We start from the raw sequence: 13378 nt of genomic DNA, 5'->3' as shown, positions 1-13378 counted from the left end.
CCCTAGGGGTGGCCCTTGCTTGGTACCTATGCTGGCCCTAGGGGGTGGCCCTTGCTTGGTACCTATGCTGGCCCTAGGGGTAGTCCTTGCTTGGTACCTATGCTGGCCCTTAGGGGGTAGCCCTTGCTTGGTACCTACCTAGGGGGGTATGCTTGGTACCTATGCTGGCCCTTAGGGGGTGGCCCTTGCTTGATACCTATGCTGGCCTAGGGGTGGCCCTTGCTTGGTACCTATGCTGGCCCTAGGGGTGGCCCTTGCTTGGTACCTATGCTGGCCTAGGGGTGGCCCTTGCTTGGTACCTATGCTTGCCCTAGGGGGTGGCCCTTGCTTGGTACCTATGCTGGCCTAGGGGTGGCCCTTGCTTGGTACCTGGCTGGCCCTAGGGGGGGCCCTGCTTGGTACCTATGCTGGCCCTAGGGGGGGCCCTTGCTTGGTACCTATGCTGGCCCTAGGGGGTGGCCCTTGCTTGGTACCTATGCTGGCCCTTGGGTAGTCCTTGCTTGGTACCTATGCTGGCCCTTAGGGGGTGGCCCTTGCTTGATACCTATGCTGGCCTAGGGGTGGCCCTTGCTTGGTACCTATGCTGGCCCTAGGGGTGGCCCTTGCTTGGTACCTATGCTGGCCTAGGGGTGGCCCTTGCTTGGTACCTATGCTTGCCCTAGGGGGTGTTCCTTGCTTGGTACCTATGCTGGCCTAGGGGTGGCCCTTGCTTGGTACCTATGCTTGCCCTAGGGGGTGGTCCTTGCTTGGTACCTATGCTGGCCTAGGGGTGGCCCTTGCTTGGTACCTATGCTTGCCCTAGGGGGTGGTCCTTGCTTGGTACCTATGCTGGCCTAGGGGTGGCCCTTGCTTGGTACCTATGCTTGCCCTAGGGGGTGGCCCTGGCTTGGTACCTATTCTGGCCCTAGGGGGTGGCCCTTGCTTGGTACCTATGCTGGCCCTAGGGGGTGGCCCTTGCTTGGTACCTATGCTGGCCCTTAGGGGGTAGTCCTTGCTTGGTACCTATGCTGGCCCTTAGGGGGGTAGTCCTTGCTTGGTACCTATGCTGGCCCTTAGGGGGGTAGTCCTTGCTTGGTACCTATGCTGGCCCTTAGGGGGTGGCCCTTGCTTGATACCTATGCTGGCCTAGGGATGGCCCTTGCTTGGTACCTATGCTGGCCCTAGGGGTGGCCCTTGCTTGGTACCTATGCTGGCCTAGGGGTGGCCCTTGCTTGGTACCTATGCTTGCCCTAGGGGGTGGTCCTTGCTTGGTACCTATGCTTGCCCTAGGGGGTGGTCCTTGCTTGGTACCTATGCTGGCCTAGGGGTGGCCCTTGCTTGGTACCTATGCTGGCCTAGGGGTGGCCCTTGCTTGGTACCTATGCTGGCCCTAGGGGGTGGTCCTTGCTTGGTACCTATGGTGGCCCTTGCTTGGTACCTATGTCCTAGGGGGTATTGTACTCATCTTCATATAAAAGGAAAGAGCTTTAAAAAGTGGTGTTTCAGGCTGATTTATTGAGGAATTTCTCTGAAAACCCCACTAGTTCCACCCACCTGTTCCTGCTTCCAGTAACCAATCAGTGACTTGAGGAGGGGCACATGGCGCATAACTGACAGTTAGTTTGCATTTGAATCTGACCTGAGTGCTCACAAACTAACTGAACAGTTTTGTCCCATGTGCCCCCCCCCCTTACTAATTGACTAACTAAGAGTTCAGAAAGCAGGAAGTAGTGTTCTGGCTATTACGTTAGACATCTGCCCACTCCAGCCTTTATAGATGACAATTTTGCCTATTTTTGTGCAGTCTGTCTATTTTACCCAGTTTCATTTTTACACTGAACTGTTTCCTTTTTACAAAGACCTCTTCCCCTTACCCATAATTAGTATGTGTCCCATGGTATAAGTGAATCAGTGAAGGCATCTCCCCATTGCTATAAGGAGCTCATTTTCTGGACCACTTGTCTCTATGTTAACCTTTTGCAGCCTAGGAAACAGAAAGTGGTGCCTATAGAGAGATTTGCCAGGCAGGCAGGGCTGCAGGGGTCAGTGACTGACAGGGTTAGAGGGGGAGGCAGTGAGTCTGTATCTGATTGGCACCAAGCATGTCGGCAGCACATTGCTGTTTGTTGTGGTTCTGACTTGCCAGCAAAAATAGAGAATTCATTGTCAGAAACGGCTCCAGCGACTTCCCACGGAGCTAACAGGCGGGTTATCACTCTCAGATATAAATATGTGACTTTGGGAACATTCAAGGGTATTACCTGATTGGTTCAGCCAGCAGCGCTGTATTACTCATACACTCATATTTCTTTGTCATATGGTGAAATTGCCCCCTCTCTCCTCTAGTACAGGGGGAAGGTGAAACAGCGGGTGGGTTGTCTGCGTGTACCCCACTGGGGTCTGTGGGTAAATTGTGGGCTGTAATCTAAGGACTGGTAATTATGGTTGATGGGAATGAGTGATTATCATTGGAGTGAAGTACACAACTCATTTGTACTAATACATTATTCAGCGTGTGGATTTACATTCCATTAATCCCTATACTGCCATAGCTTTATGGTATCTCTCTGTACAGGCTATGAGCAAACTTAGGGGGCTGTTCCTGCTGAATTGTGCTTAGTACAGGGGAATCCCTATGTGCCATAGTTTTATGGTATCTCTCTGTACAGGCTATGGGCAAACTTAGGGGGCTGTTCCTGCTGAATTGTGCTTAGTACAGGGAAATCCCTATGTGCCATAGTTTTATGGTATCTCTCTGTACAGGCTATGGGCAAACTTAGGGGGCTGTTCCTGCTGAATTGTGCTTAGTACAGGGGAATCCCTATGTGCCATAGCTTTATGGTATCTCTCTGTACAGGCTATGAGCAAACTTAGGGGGCTGTTCCTGCTGAATTGTGCTTAGTACAGGGAATCCCTATGTGCCATAGTTTTATGGTATCTCTCTGTACAGGCTATGAGCAAACTTAGGGGGCTGTTCCTGCTGAATTGTGCTTAGTACAGGGGAATCCCTATGTGCCATAGCTTTATGGTATCTCTCTGTACAGGCTATGAGCAAACTTAGGGGGCTGTTCCTGCTGAATTGTGCTTAGTACAGGGGAATGCCTATGTGCCATAGTTTTATGGTATCTCTCTGTACAGGCTATGAGCTAACTTAGGGGGCTGTTCCTGCTGAATTGTGCTTAGTACAGAGGAATCCCTATGTGCCATAGTTTTATGGTATCTCTCTGTACAGGCTATGAGCTAACTTAGGGGGCTGTTCCTGCTGAATTGTGCTTAGTACAGAGGAATCCCTATGTGCCAAAGTTTTATGGTATCTCTCTGTACAGGCTATGAGCAAACTTAGGGGGCTGTTCCTGCTGAATTGTGCTTAGTACAGGGGAATCCCTATGTGCCATAGTTTTATGGTATCTCTCTGTACAGGCTATGAGCAAACTTAGGGGGCTGTTCCTGCTGAATTGTGCTTAGTACGGGGGAATCCCTATGTGCCATAGTTTTATGGTATCTCTCTGTACAGGCTATGAGCAAACTTAGGGGGCTGTTCCTGCTGAATTGTGCTTAGTACAGGGGAATCCCTATGTGCCATAGTTTTATGGTATCTCTCTGTACAGGCTATGGGCAAACTTAGGGGGCTGTTCCTGCTGAATTGTGCTTAGTACAGGGGAATGCCTATGTGCCATAGTTTTATGGTATCTCTCTGTACAGGCTATGAGCAAACTTAGGGGGCTGTTCCTGCTGAATTGTGCTTAGTACAGGGGAATACCTGTGCTGGTATTGGTTTATGGTATTTCAGGGTATTTGTAGAAGGGTTTCTGTAGCAAACACCCCACTTATACCAACAGTACATTATATTTGAATTACTTTACAACACTTTCACTTTTTGGCATTACTGTTCCTTTAAGCAATAGAGGCAAGTGTGGGGGTGAGGGGAGGCGGCAGTAGTTCTGATGCTAGCCGGCCCAGAAGCACCCCCTGAATAATTCACAAACCAACGAATATAAGACAGTTAAGCCCAGTCCCAGCTGCAGTTTGGGAGCCCCCTGAGTACCCGGTCAGTACCAGTGCGTTGGCCAGAGTGCTGGCCGGACCAGTAAATTCTGCTAATAATAGAAGTTAGTGGCAGCTCAGTGCTATTTCCAGCTAGCAAGCAATCATCATTAGCCGCAGAGATTATGTAAAAGCAGGTCTCCCTGATGGATTTCCCATGGCTTTGTAGCTAAGCAAAGGCAAAACGATGATTACTTTGGGAGCAGGGATGAGCCGAGTCGCTGACTATTTCAGCCCATAGAGCAGATTGCATTGGGTTAATTACAGGCAAAATGAAGGATTTGTGCGCAAGAGCCGCCGCCTCAAGCCCTGCATGCCGCGTTTCATGTCTTATCTGATGGAAACTGTACTTAGTAAGGGGAAAATATACTCTAAACAGGGCTTAGTTTCCCTTTAATTTCCCGTAAGTCATGATGCTCATTTCCTTAGAACAGGGGTTAACCAGTATTAACCCTTCTTATCATTGAAACCCTTTGATAAACGCCAAGTGTGGAGGGATTTAAAGTGATACCGACACACAAAAAAAAAACCTATTAATTAAATTAAAGTTACCTATAGATCATGTTGATCGTTTTTGGCTGATTGGCCCCATTTTGTTACTTGAAGTGTTGAACCTAGTCAGTTATAGCTTCTAATGCTAACGGACTCCTGCTGCACAAATATGGCCGCCCCCTCATAGAGGAACATGGGGGATCAGATAGGGAATGGAAAAGCACTGGGCAAAGTCTGCGGTGGGCGTGTCCTAACAGTCCCTGCCAGAAGCACAGTAGGAGGGGAGTAGCCAATCACAGCCCCTGCAGTCACACAAGCACAGACAGGCTTCAGTTCCCTATCAGGTCAGCCTAGCTGCTGATTGGTTTCTACCCTACAGTGCCGCCGCCCCCCTGCACAGCCTGGCAAAGGAGGCAACAGGAAGTGACACAGATGGGTGTAGCCCAAAATACTACTTTTTAAAGCGCATTCCCTCTATATTTAGAAGAGTACAATTCATTCACACAATATGTCCCCTTTAAAGGGAAACTAAACCCCCAGAATGAATACTTAACCAACAGTTTTTATCGTATTAAGTGACCTATTAAAGAATCTCCCCAAACTGGAATATATATATCAGTAAATATTGCCCTTTTACATCCTTTCCCTTGAGCCGCCATTTAGTGATGGGCTGTGTGCTCCCTCAGAGATCAGCTGACAGGAAGTGATGCAGCTCTAACTGTAACAGGAAGTAGTGTGGGAGCAAAAGGCAGAAGTCTGCCCATTCATTGGCTGATGGGGCCTAGCATGTATGTGTGCCTTGGCTTGTTTGTGTGCACTGTGACTCCTATGATCCCAGGGGGCGGCCCTTAGTACTTAAAATGGCAGTTTCCTATTTAGGATTACCCAATGGCACATACTACTAAACAAGTATATTTATATGAAAATGGTTTATTTAGATGAAGCGGGGTTTTATATATGAGCTGTTTATGCAATATATTTTTATAGCGACCTACATTTTTATACTCATGTTATATCAATTCTTATAGGATACTTTTCTAGGCAGCGCTCCCCTCCCCCAAAACGCCCTGGTTCTTATGTTTTTGTATTATTTAAACCAATAAAAAGTAGTTTAAAATAAACCTCATGACTCGCGACGCCACCGAGGAGTTTTATTGACTTTTCAGTGATATTAAAAATCATATCCGGTTGGGAATTTCCCGGATCGAGAAACCGGTGAGCGTTGTTATTAGCGGGCATTGGGCCCCTGTATACGCCATGATACACGGCGGGCGGAAATCTGGGAGCTGAAATGGTTTGACCCGGGCAATAATACGGCGGCCCCGCTGCGGATAATCTGCTGCCTGTTATCTGCTGCCGTTTCCTCCGGGAGGGGAATAAAAATAGCTCTGCTAAAATCGCTGAGAAGCTGTGAAATTCTGCAAACAGACGGTGTCAGATAATCATCTAAATCTGCCATTCACAATCATTTCTTCCATTATCCCTCATTCCTATCTGCCGCCTACATTTAGGGTGAAAATGAATAGACGCAGGGCCCCCGAGTGCCTGATGGGTATGGGCAACTCCGACTGTGGCTAATGTGGGTGCAGAACTGCTGTTAAAGCTCTGCGTAATGGTACAATAAGGAAGGATTGTAGAAAAAATGCAGTGCAGCCAATGGTCAGGATTAAATACATAGTAACATAGTAAGTTACCTTGACCTTTATATTATTAATAAATGTATATTTTCTGTAATTGTAGCATTGTCTCAGTGCAGTGGCCACTAGCAACTCTTGTATCATTTCTTGTGCACAGGGAGCTGAAGGTAAAGCAGTGGCTGAAAGCCAGAACCATGTCACACAGTTAAAGGGAAAGAGCCCATATCCAGCCACTGTCTGAACCTAAAGGGATACTGTCAGGGGAAACATCTTTGTTACAAAACCCATCAGTTAATAGAGCATCTCCCGCAGAATCCTGCATTGTAATCTGTTTTTCCCATGGGGCTAGCCATATTCTTCATTTCCCAGGGTGCCACAGCCATGTGACCTGTGCTCGTAAACTTCACTCACACTTTACTGCTGCGCTGCAAGTTGGAGTGATATCCCCCCCCCTCACCCCCAGCAGCCGATCAGCAGAACAATGGGAAGGGAGCAAGATAGCAGCTCCCAGTAGGTATCAGAATAGCACTCAATAGTAAGAAATCCAAGTCCGGCTTGGGACTCCTCCAGTTACATGGGAGTAGGAGAAACAATAGGTTAGCTGAAAGCAGTTCTAATGTGTAGCGCTGGCTGAAAGCTCAGACTCAGGCACAATGCACTGAGATGGCGCCTACACACCAATATTACAGCTACAAATACATTTGTTGGTACAAGAATAAAAGGTTAAATGGCAGGGAATTATTTGCTGTGTAACAGTGTCATTTATACATAAATATCATGGCAGTGTCCCTTTAATGCTTTCAGCTACATTCCCCAGATGCCCCTGAGCGGGCACATTTCGCACAGCTAAATAAATTGAGCCTGACAGCCCAGGATAATCTGACAGTTTTCTTCACTGCTGCGTCACAGCGAAGGGGAAATAGTTGAGTGGAATCAGCTCAGCGGAAGAATGATAAGGAAAACTATGCTGCAAATATAAAACAATATTTACTCAAGGCCCTTGTGTTTTATGTTGCCAGTTTGTGCCACAGCCTTTGCCCTCCATTCATTCACACAAGGACAGATAGAGAGGTTATCTAGTTGTGCCCGAGCTGCCACTCAGCATGTGTGTGTGTGTGTGTATATGTGTGTGTATATATATATATATATATATATCTGTCTTTTTTCTTAGCCATCCCAGGATCCCAATATATTCCCTCAGCTCTTTAATGCTTTTTTTATCCCCCCAGATCTGCCGTGGTGGCTTCTCCTCATCCGACAGAAGTCCCTGATTGGAATCCTTCCCGGTGGCCATGAGATCTACAAGATCAACAAGATCGCTGCTATTCCTCTGTCAGGGGCTGAGCCCCAGGACTTGGAGCTGGAGGTGAGACAATGATCTGGGCCACTGATTTGAGTTTAAGAAATCTTGTGTTACCTATTCTTTAACTACTTTTTGTTTGTTTAAATGGATTCTGTCACAATTTTAATGGGGTACTTTTTATTCTGCAACAGAGATAAACTGATGCCCTATGCTTGGTATGTGAGGCTATTGCCACATATTTATGAAAGCCCCTTGGCAAATACATACAAGTATGCGTGCAGTGCTGGTCATGCAGAGTGCCATGGAGCTGTGTAATGTTCCATCCGTGTGTTAGTGGAGGGAAGGTATCGGCCATAGTCATAGCTTGTCATTGGGTTATGACCAATTGAATTGACATCAGCCCTCAGTCAGTGCCCCATTGAGCCTCCTGGTAGGGGTCCCCAACCTACAGCCCCCCAGTAGTGAAGCGTGGGTTGAGAAAAACCTCGGCCCACCCCCTCTGAACCCTACCAGACCCGGCTTCTCCCCTCTATTTATAGACCTTTGCTTGCCTGCCCGCCCCGCCAATGATGTCACGAAAGAGGCGGAGCAAGGGACACAGCCAGAACTGAAAGCTGGCGGTGTAAGGTCGAGGAGTGCGGGCAAAAGAGGTCGAACCCCCTTCCCCCCCCCCCCGACCCGCACATCACTACTGATTAAAACTTCAAACTAGGGATACACCGAATCCAGGATTTGGTTTGGGATTCTGCCTTTTCTGGCAGGATTCGGATTGGACCAAATCCATGCCTCTGGCCGAACCAAATCCGAATCCTAAAAATCACGTGACTTTTTGTCATGTAAACACGGAAGTTGAAAATTTTTCCCATTTTCCCCAGATTTAACCCTTCCAAAACCTAATTAGCATTTGCGAATTAGGATTTGTTCAGTATTCGGCCGAATCCTTTACAAAGGGTTCAGGGGTTCGGCCGAATCAAAAAAAGTGGATTTGGTGCATCCCTACTTTAAACTGCTGTTGGGCCCCTTTAACTCAGGGATTAGGGGTTTACTGGGGGCCACATGCTGGATGTTCCTTACAAGGCCCTGACTTCCTGCGTGGCGATTTTTCTCTTCCTAATAAAACCAAACGCAGCAGAGAAAGCGAAAAATAGAAATGCATAAATAATTCCCCTTATCTCGTTTCCAGTAAACTGAATTATTTGTCACTGGAACGGGCAAATTAAATTAACTTGCTGCAAAAGCTCTGCCAAAAATGACAGCGTCTGCATTTTCCCCATTTGTTTGTCTGTTTGTTTTTGCCAATGAGCGAGTAGGGAGGGGCTGTTTGTACAGGCAGTTTGTTCCTGCGTCGGCTGAGGCAGCAGTAAATTTCTATTTAAAAAAAGACAGGTACCGGGAGTTGTCAGGCACCCATGATGGAGTCTGTTAAATGGGCCCCGTAATTAGATGTTGCTAAAGTGCCTGACTCAGCTCCATATTTTCTACACTTCTCGGCCCTATCTTGCTCCCTGTCTCTCTTCTCCTTTTTCCCTCTTCAGCAATATACAATAAATATTCAATATACAAATCCATATAAACCCGTTAAGCTTTTACATGTACAGGTATGAGATCCCTTATCCAGAAAGTTCCGAATTAAGGAAGGGCCATCTCCCATTGACTCCATTATAAGGAAATAATTCTAATTTTTAAACATTATTTTCATTTTTTCTGTAATAATAAAACAGTACCTGTAATTGATCCCAACTAAGATATAATTACCCCTTATTGGGGCAGAACAGCCCTATTGGGTTTATTTAATGGTTAAATGATTCCCTTTTCTCTGTAATAATAAAACAGTACCTGTACTTGATCCCAACTAAGATATAATTACCCCTTATTGGGGCAGAACAGCCCTATTGGGTTTATTTCATGGTTAAATGATTCCCTTTTCTCTGTAATAATAAAACAGTACCTGTACTTGATCCCAACTAAGATATAATTACCCCTTATTGGGGCAGAACAGCCCTATTGGGTTTATTTAATGGTTAAATGATTCCCTTTTCTCTGTAATAATAAAACAGTACCTGTACTTGATCCCAACTAAGATATAATTACCCCTTATTGGGGGCAGAACAGCCCTATTGGGTTTATTTCATGGTTAAATGATTCCCTTTTCTCTGTAATAATAAAACAGTACCTGTACTTGATCCCAACTAAGATATAATTACCCCTTATTGGGGCAGAACAGCCCTATTGGGTTTATTTCATGGTTAAATGATTCCCTTTTCTCTGTAATAATAAAACAGTACCTGTACTTGATCCCAACTAAGATATAATTACCCCTTATTGGGGGCAGAACAGCCCTATTGGGTTTATTTCATGGTTAAATGATTCCCTTTTCTCTGTAATAATAAAACAGTACCTGTACTTGATCCCAACTAAGATATAATTACCCCTTATTGGGGGCAGAACAGCCCTATTGGGTTTATTTAATGGTTAAATGATTCCCTTTTCTCTGTAATAATAAAACAGTACCTGTACTTGATCCCAACTAAGATATAATTACCCCTTATTGAGGGCAGAACAATCCTTTTGGGTTTAATTAATTTTTAAATAATTTTTTTAGTAGATCTGAATTATGGAAAGACCCCTTATCCAGAAAACACCGGGTCCCAAGCATTCTGGATAACAGGTCCCATGCCTGTAATTGTTTAATATATGAAATGACTCTTTTTCATGGGAACAGCAGGCACATTGCTTTGTTTATTTCCAAATTCACACCCCTCTTATCCTGAGGGAAATAAGGATCATTCTCCTGGTCTTTTAATTTAACGGCGCATCATTTCTTTTAACACATTTTGATTAGATGTTCTTTAATTATTGAGCTGGTTTTGTTGAGCCCAAGTTGCATTTTGAAAATAAATAAATAAATAAATATATATATATATATATACCATTCCTTACCATTGAATGGGAAAAATAGTGGTGGAGAATGCGCCCCTTGCACCAATGAGCTTAATGTCTATATTGGTTATAAATTCTCATTTTCTAACAATGAATGTAACGTATTCCCAGTTGTGTTGTTGGGTTACTGGCAAACATTTATATGCTGAGCAGAGTCTGTTGTTCTTTCTCATTCAGCTTTGCAAGAAACATCATTTTGGCATCAACAAGCCGGAGAAGATAACCCAGTCTCCCGACGACTCCAAGTTTCTTATGAAAACCCTCACCCAGATCAAATCCAATGTGTCGGCTCCGGCTAAGAAAAAGGTATCCGAGGGCTTATCATCTTGTCTTCCTACAGCCTATGGGTAGTGTGAGGCCTGAGTGGCGCCGTTTGGTAGCTAAGATGACCCTGTGCTGAATGCATGGGAGAGGATAGAATTGCTGAGTGCTGGGCTAATGAATAATTAAGAAACAGGACAGGTACAACATATGAGCCTAGAGAGAGGTAGGATCATGTAACCCCCTCCTGTCTTTATAGAGATGAAGCTAATAACTTCAGATGCAGAAAAGTTATTTTTCTGCATCATTTGATATTCTGGCAGGGGAGGAGGGGCTAAAACATTGATGTTACCAATTGTAACAGCTTCCCCACAGCTTACGTACAGCATGCAGGAACTACATAACCCACAATGCATTGCACTGGGATGTTCCTTTCCTTATTGACATCATGTGTGCATCAGGGAATTGTGGGATTGGGAGGAGGCAGGCTGAGGGCAGGCGACTACTGTTACATTTTATTGGAGTATCAAAGTAGCCAGCCGGATCAGCAGGGGGCGGGGTTTAGGGAACTGTTCCAAACCATATTATTACATTAAAAATATTGCAGAGTTGCTTGAAGTAATGTTCTCTTTTCAAAAAAGTTTAAATTGTGTTTGGGGGCAAAACAGCCCTATTGGGTTTATTTAATGGTTAAATGATTTCCTTTTCTCTGTAATAATAAAACAGTACCTGTACTTGATCCCAACTAAGATATAATTACCCCTTATTGGGGCAGAACAGCCCTATTGGGTTTATTTCATGGTTAAATGATTCCCTTTTCTCTGTAATAATAAAACAGTACCTGTACTTGATCCCAACTAAGATATAATTACCCCTTATTGGGGGCAGAACAGCCCTATTGGGTTTATTTCATGGTTAAATGATTCCCTTTTCTCTGTAATAATAAAACAGTACCTGTACTTGATCCCAACTAAGATATAATTACCCCTTATTGGGGGCAGAACAGCCCTATTGGGTTTATTTCATGGTTAAGTGATTCCCTTTTCTCTGTAATAATAAAACAGTACCTGTACTTGATCCCAACTAAGATATAATTACCCCTTATTGGGGCAGAACAGCCCTATTGGGTTTATTTAATGGTTAAATGATTCCCTTTTCTCTGTAATAATAAAACAGTACCTGTACTTGATCCCAACTAAGATATAATTACCCCTTATTGGGGGCAGAACAGCCCTATTGGGTTTATTTCATGGTTAAGTGATTCCCTTTTCTCTGTAATAATAAAACAGTACCTGTACTTGATCCCAACTAAGATACAATTACCCCTTATTGGGGCAGAACAGCCCTATTGGGTTTATTTAATGGTTAAATGATTCCCTTTTCTCTGTAATAATAAAACAGTACCTGTACTTGATCCCAACTAAGATATAATTACCCCTTATTGGGGCAGAACAGCCCTATTGGGTTTATTTAATGGTTAAATGATTCCCTTTTCTCTGTAATAATAAAACAGTACCTGTACTTGATCCCAACTAAGATATAATTACCCCTTATTGGGGCAGAACAGCCCTATTGGGTTTATTTAATGGTTAAATGATTCCCTTTTCTCTGTAATAATAAAACAGTACCTGTACTTGATCCCAACTAAGATATAATTACCCCTTATTGGGGGCAGAACAGCCCTATTGGGTTTATTTCATGGTTAAGTGATTCCCTTTTCTCTGTAATAATAAAACAGTACCTGTACTTGATCCCAACTAAGATATAATTACCCCTTATTGGGGCAGAACAGCCCTATTGGGTTTATTTAATGGTTAAATGATTCCCTTTTCTCTGTAATAATAAAACAGTACCTTATCCGGAAAACCCCAGGTCCTGAGCATTATGGATAATGGGTCCCATACCTTTATTGTGGTGGGAAGCCATGCTTTGAGCCTGTGTATTTCCAGCCTGCTCTGGCAGGTTAATAAGATGCCGTTTGGTTGGCAGTTGAGTATTTATTCAGCAGCACGGCCAGTGTCCCAGGGTGCAGGATATTGCTCCTGTGCTGAGCCTGTGTACCAGAACCATAGTGATTAATCATCCCCAGATTGCAAAGGCTACAGAAAGCTCCTGCGCTACACCCATGGTTACCGAAGTGGTGAAATAAACCACTGACTATTTCACTGCTTACCTGGAGTGAGTGAATAATGCCAATTTCCAGAACTTTGCCAATTTAATGCTGAGTGGCAACGACCTACATTCTACATTTCCGGATTTCATTCAGATGAATGGTCATTGCTAGGGAAGCGGGTATGTTTTTATAGGTATTTTTACGTATTTCCTATAAAGGGAAACTATACCCCCAAACAATGTAGGTCACTATAAAAATATATTGCATAAACAGCTCATATGTAAAACTCTGCTTTATCTAAATAAACCACGAGGAGCGGGCGGGTAGTGATTGCGGTGCGCGTCGGGCCCCTCTGAAGATTTTGTAGCAGGGGGGCCCCGGTGCGGTCTAGGAACACCACTGGGTGCATTATGGTGACTCAGATTGCTCAGGCCTCTGGGAATAAATTGTGTCCCACAGCCAGAGATCATTACAGATGTTTAAAATCAGCTTATGGAATGGTGCAACCCAGTACCCCTACCTACTTCTATAGACTCCAGAACCTGTTTTGTTTTTTCCGGATAAGGATCTTTCTGTAATCTTAAATCTACTGAAAAAGTATTTAAATAT

At 44.6% G+C, this 13378-nt stretch overlaps 1 protein-coding gene across 1 annotated transcript in view; it reads left to right on the top strand.

The window, feature by feature from the left end:
* inpp5f (inositol polyphosphate-5-phosphatase F) overlaps positions 1 to 13378 on the top strand; it is a 73449-nt gene that overhangs the window by 33055 nt on the left and 27016 nt on the right. Inside the window, exons 3-4 of the mRNA XM_031905517.1 lie at positions 7382 to 7518; positions 10573 to 10701. Of these exons, the coding sequence (XP_031761377.1) occupies positions 7382 to 7518; positions 10573 to 10701 (266 nt within the window). The remainder of the gene's footprint in view (positions 1 to 7381; positions 7519 to 10572; positions 10702 to 13378) is intronic.

The sequence above is a fragment of the Xenopus tropicalis genome, chromosome 7 (genome assembly GCF_000004195.4).
Source record: "Xenopus tropicalis strain Nigerian chromosome 7, UCB_Xtro_10.0, whole genome shotgun sequence".
Lineage (NCBI taxonomy): Eukaryota > Metazoa > Chordata > Amphibia > Anura > Pipidae > Xenopus > Xenopus tropicalis.
Note: the sequence above shows the minus strand (reverse complement) of the source record. Positions and strands in the feature narration are given on the sequence as shown.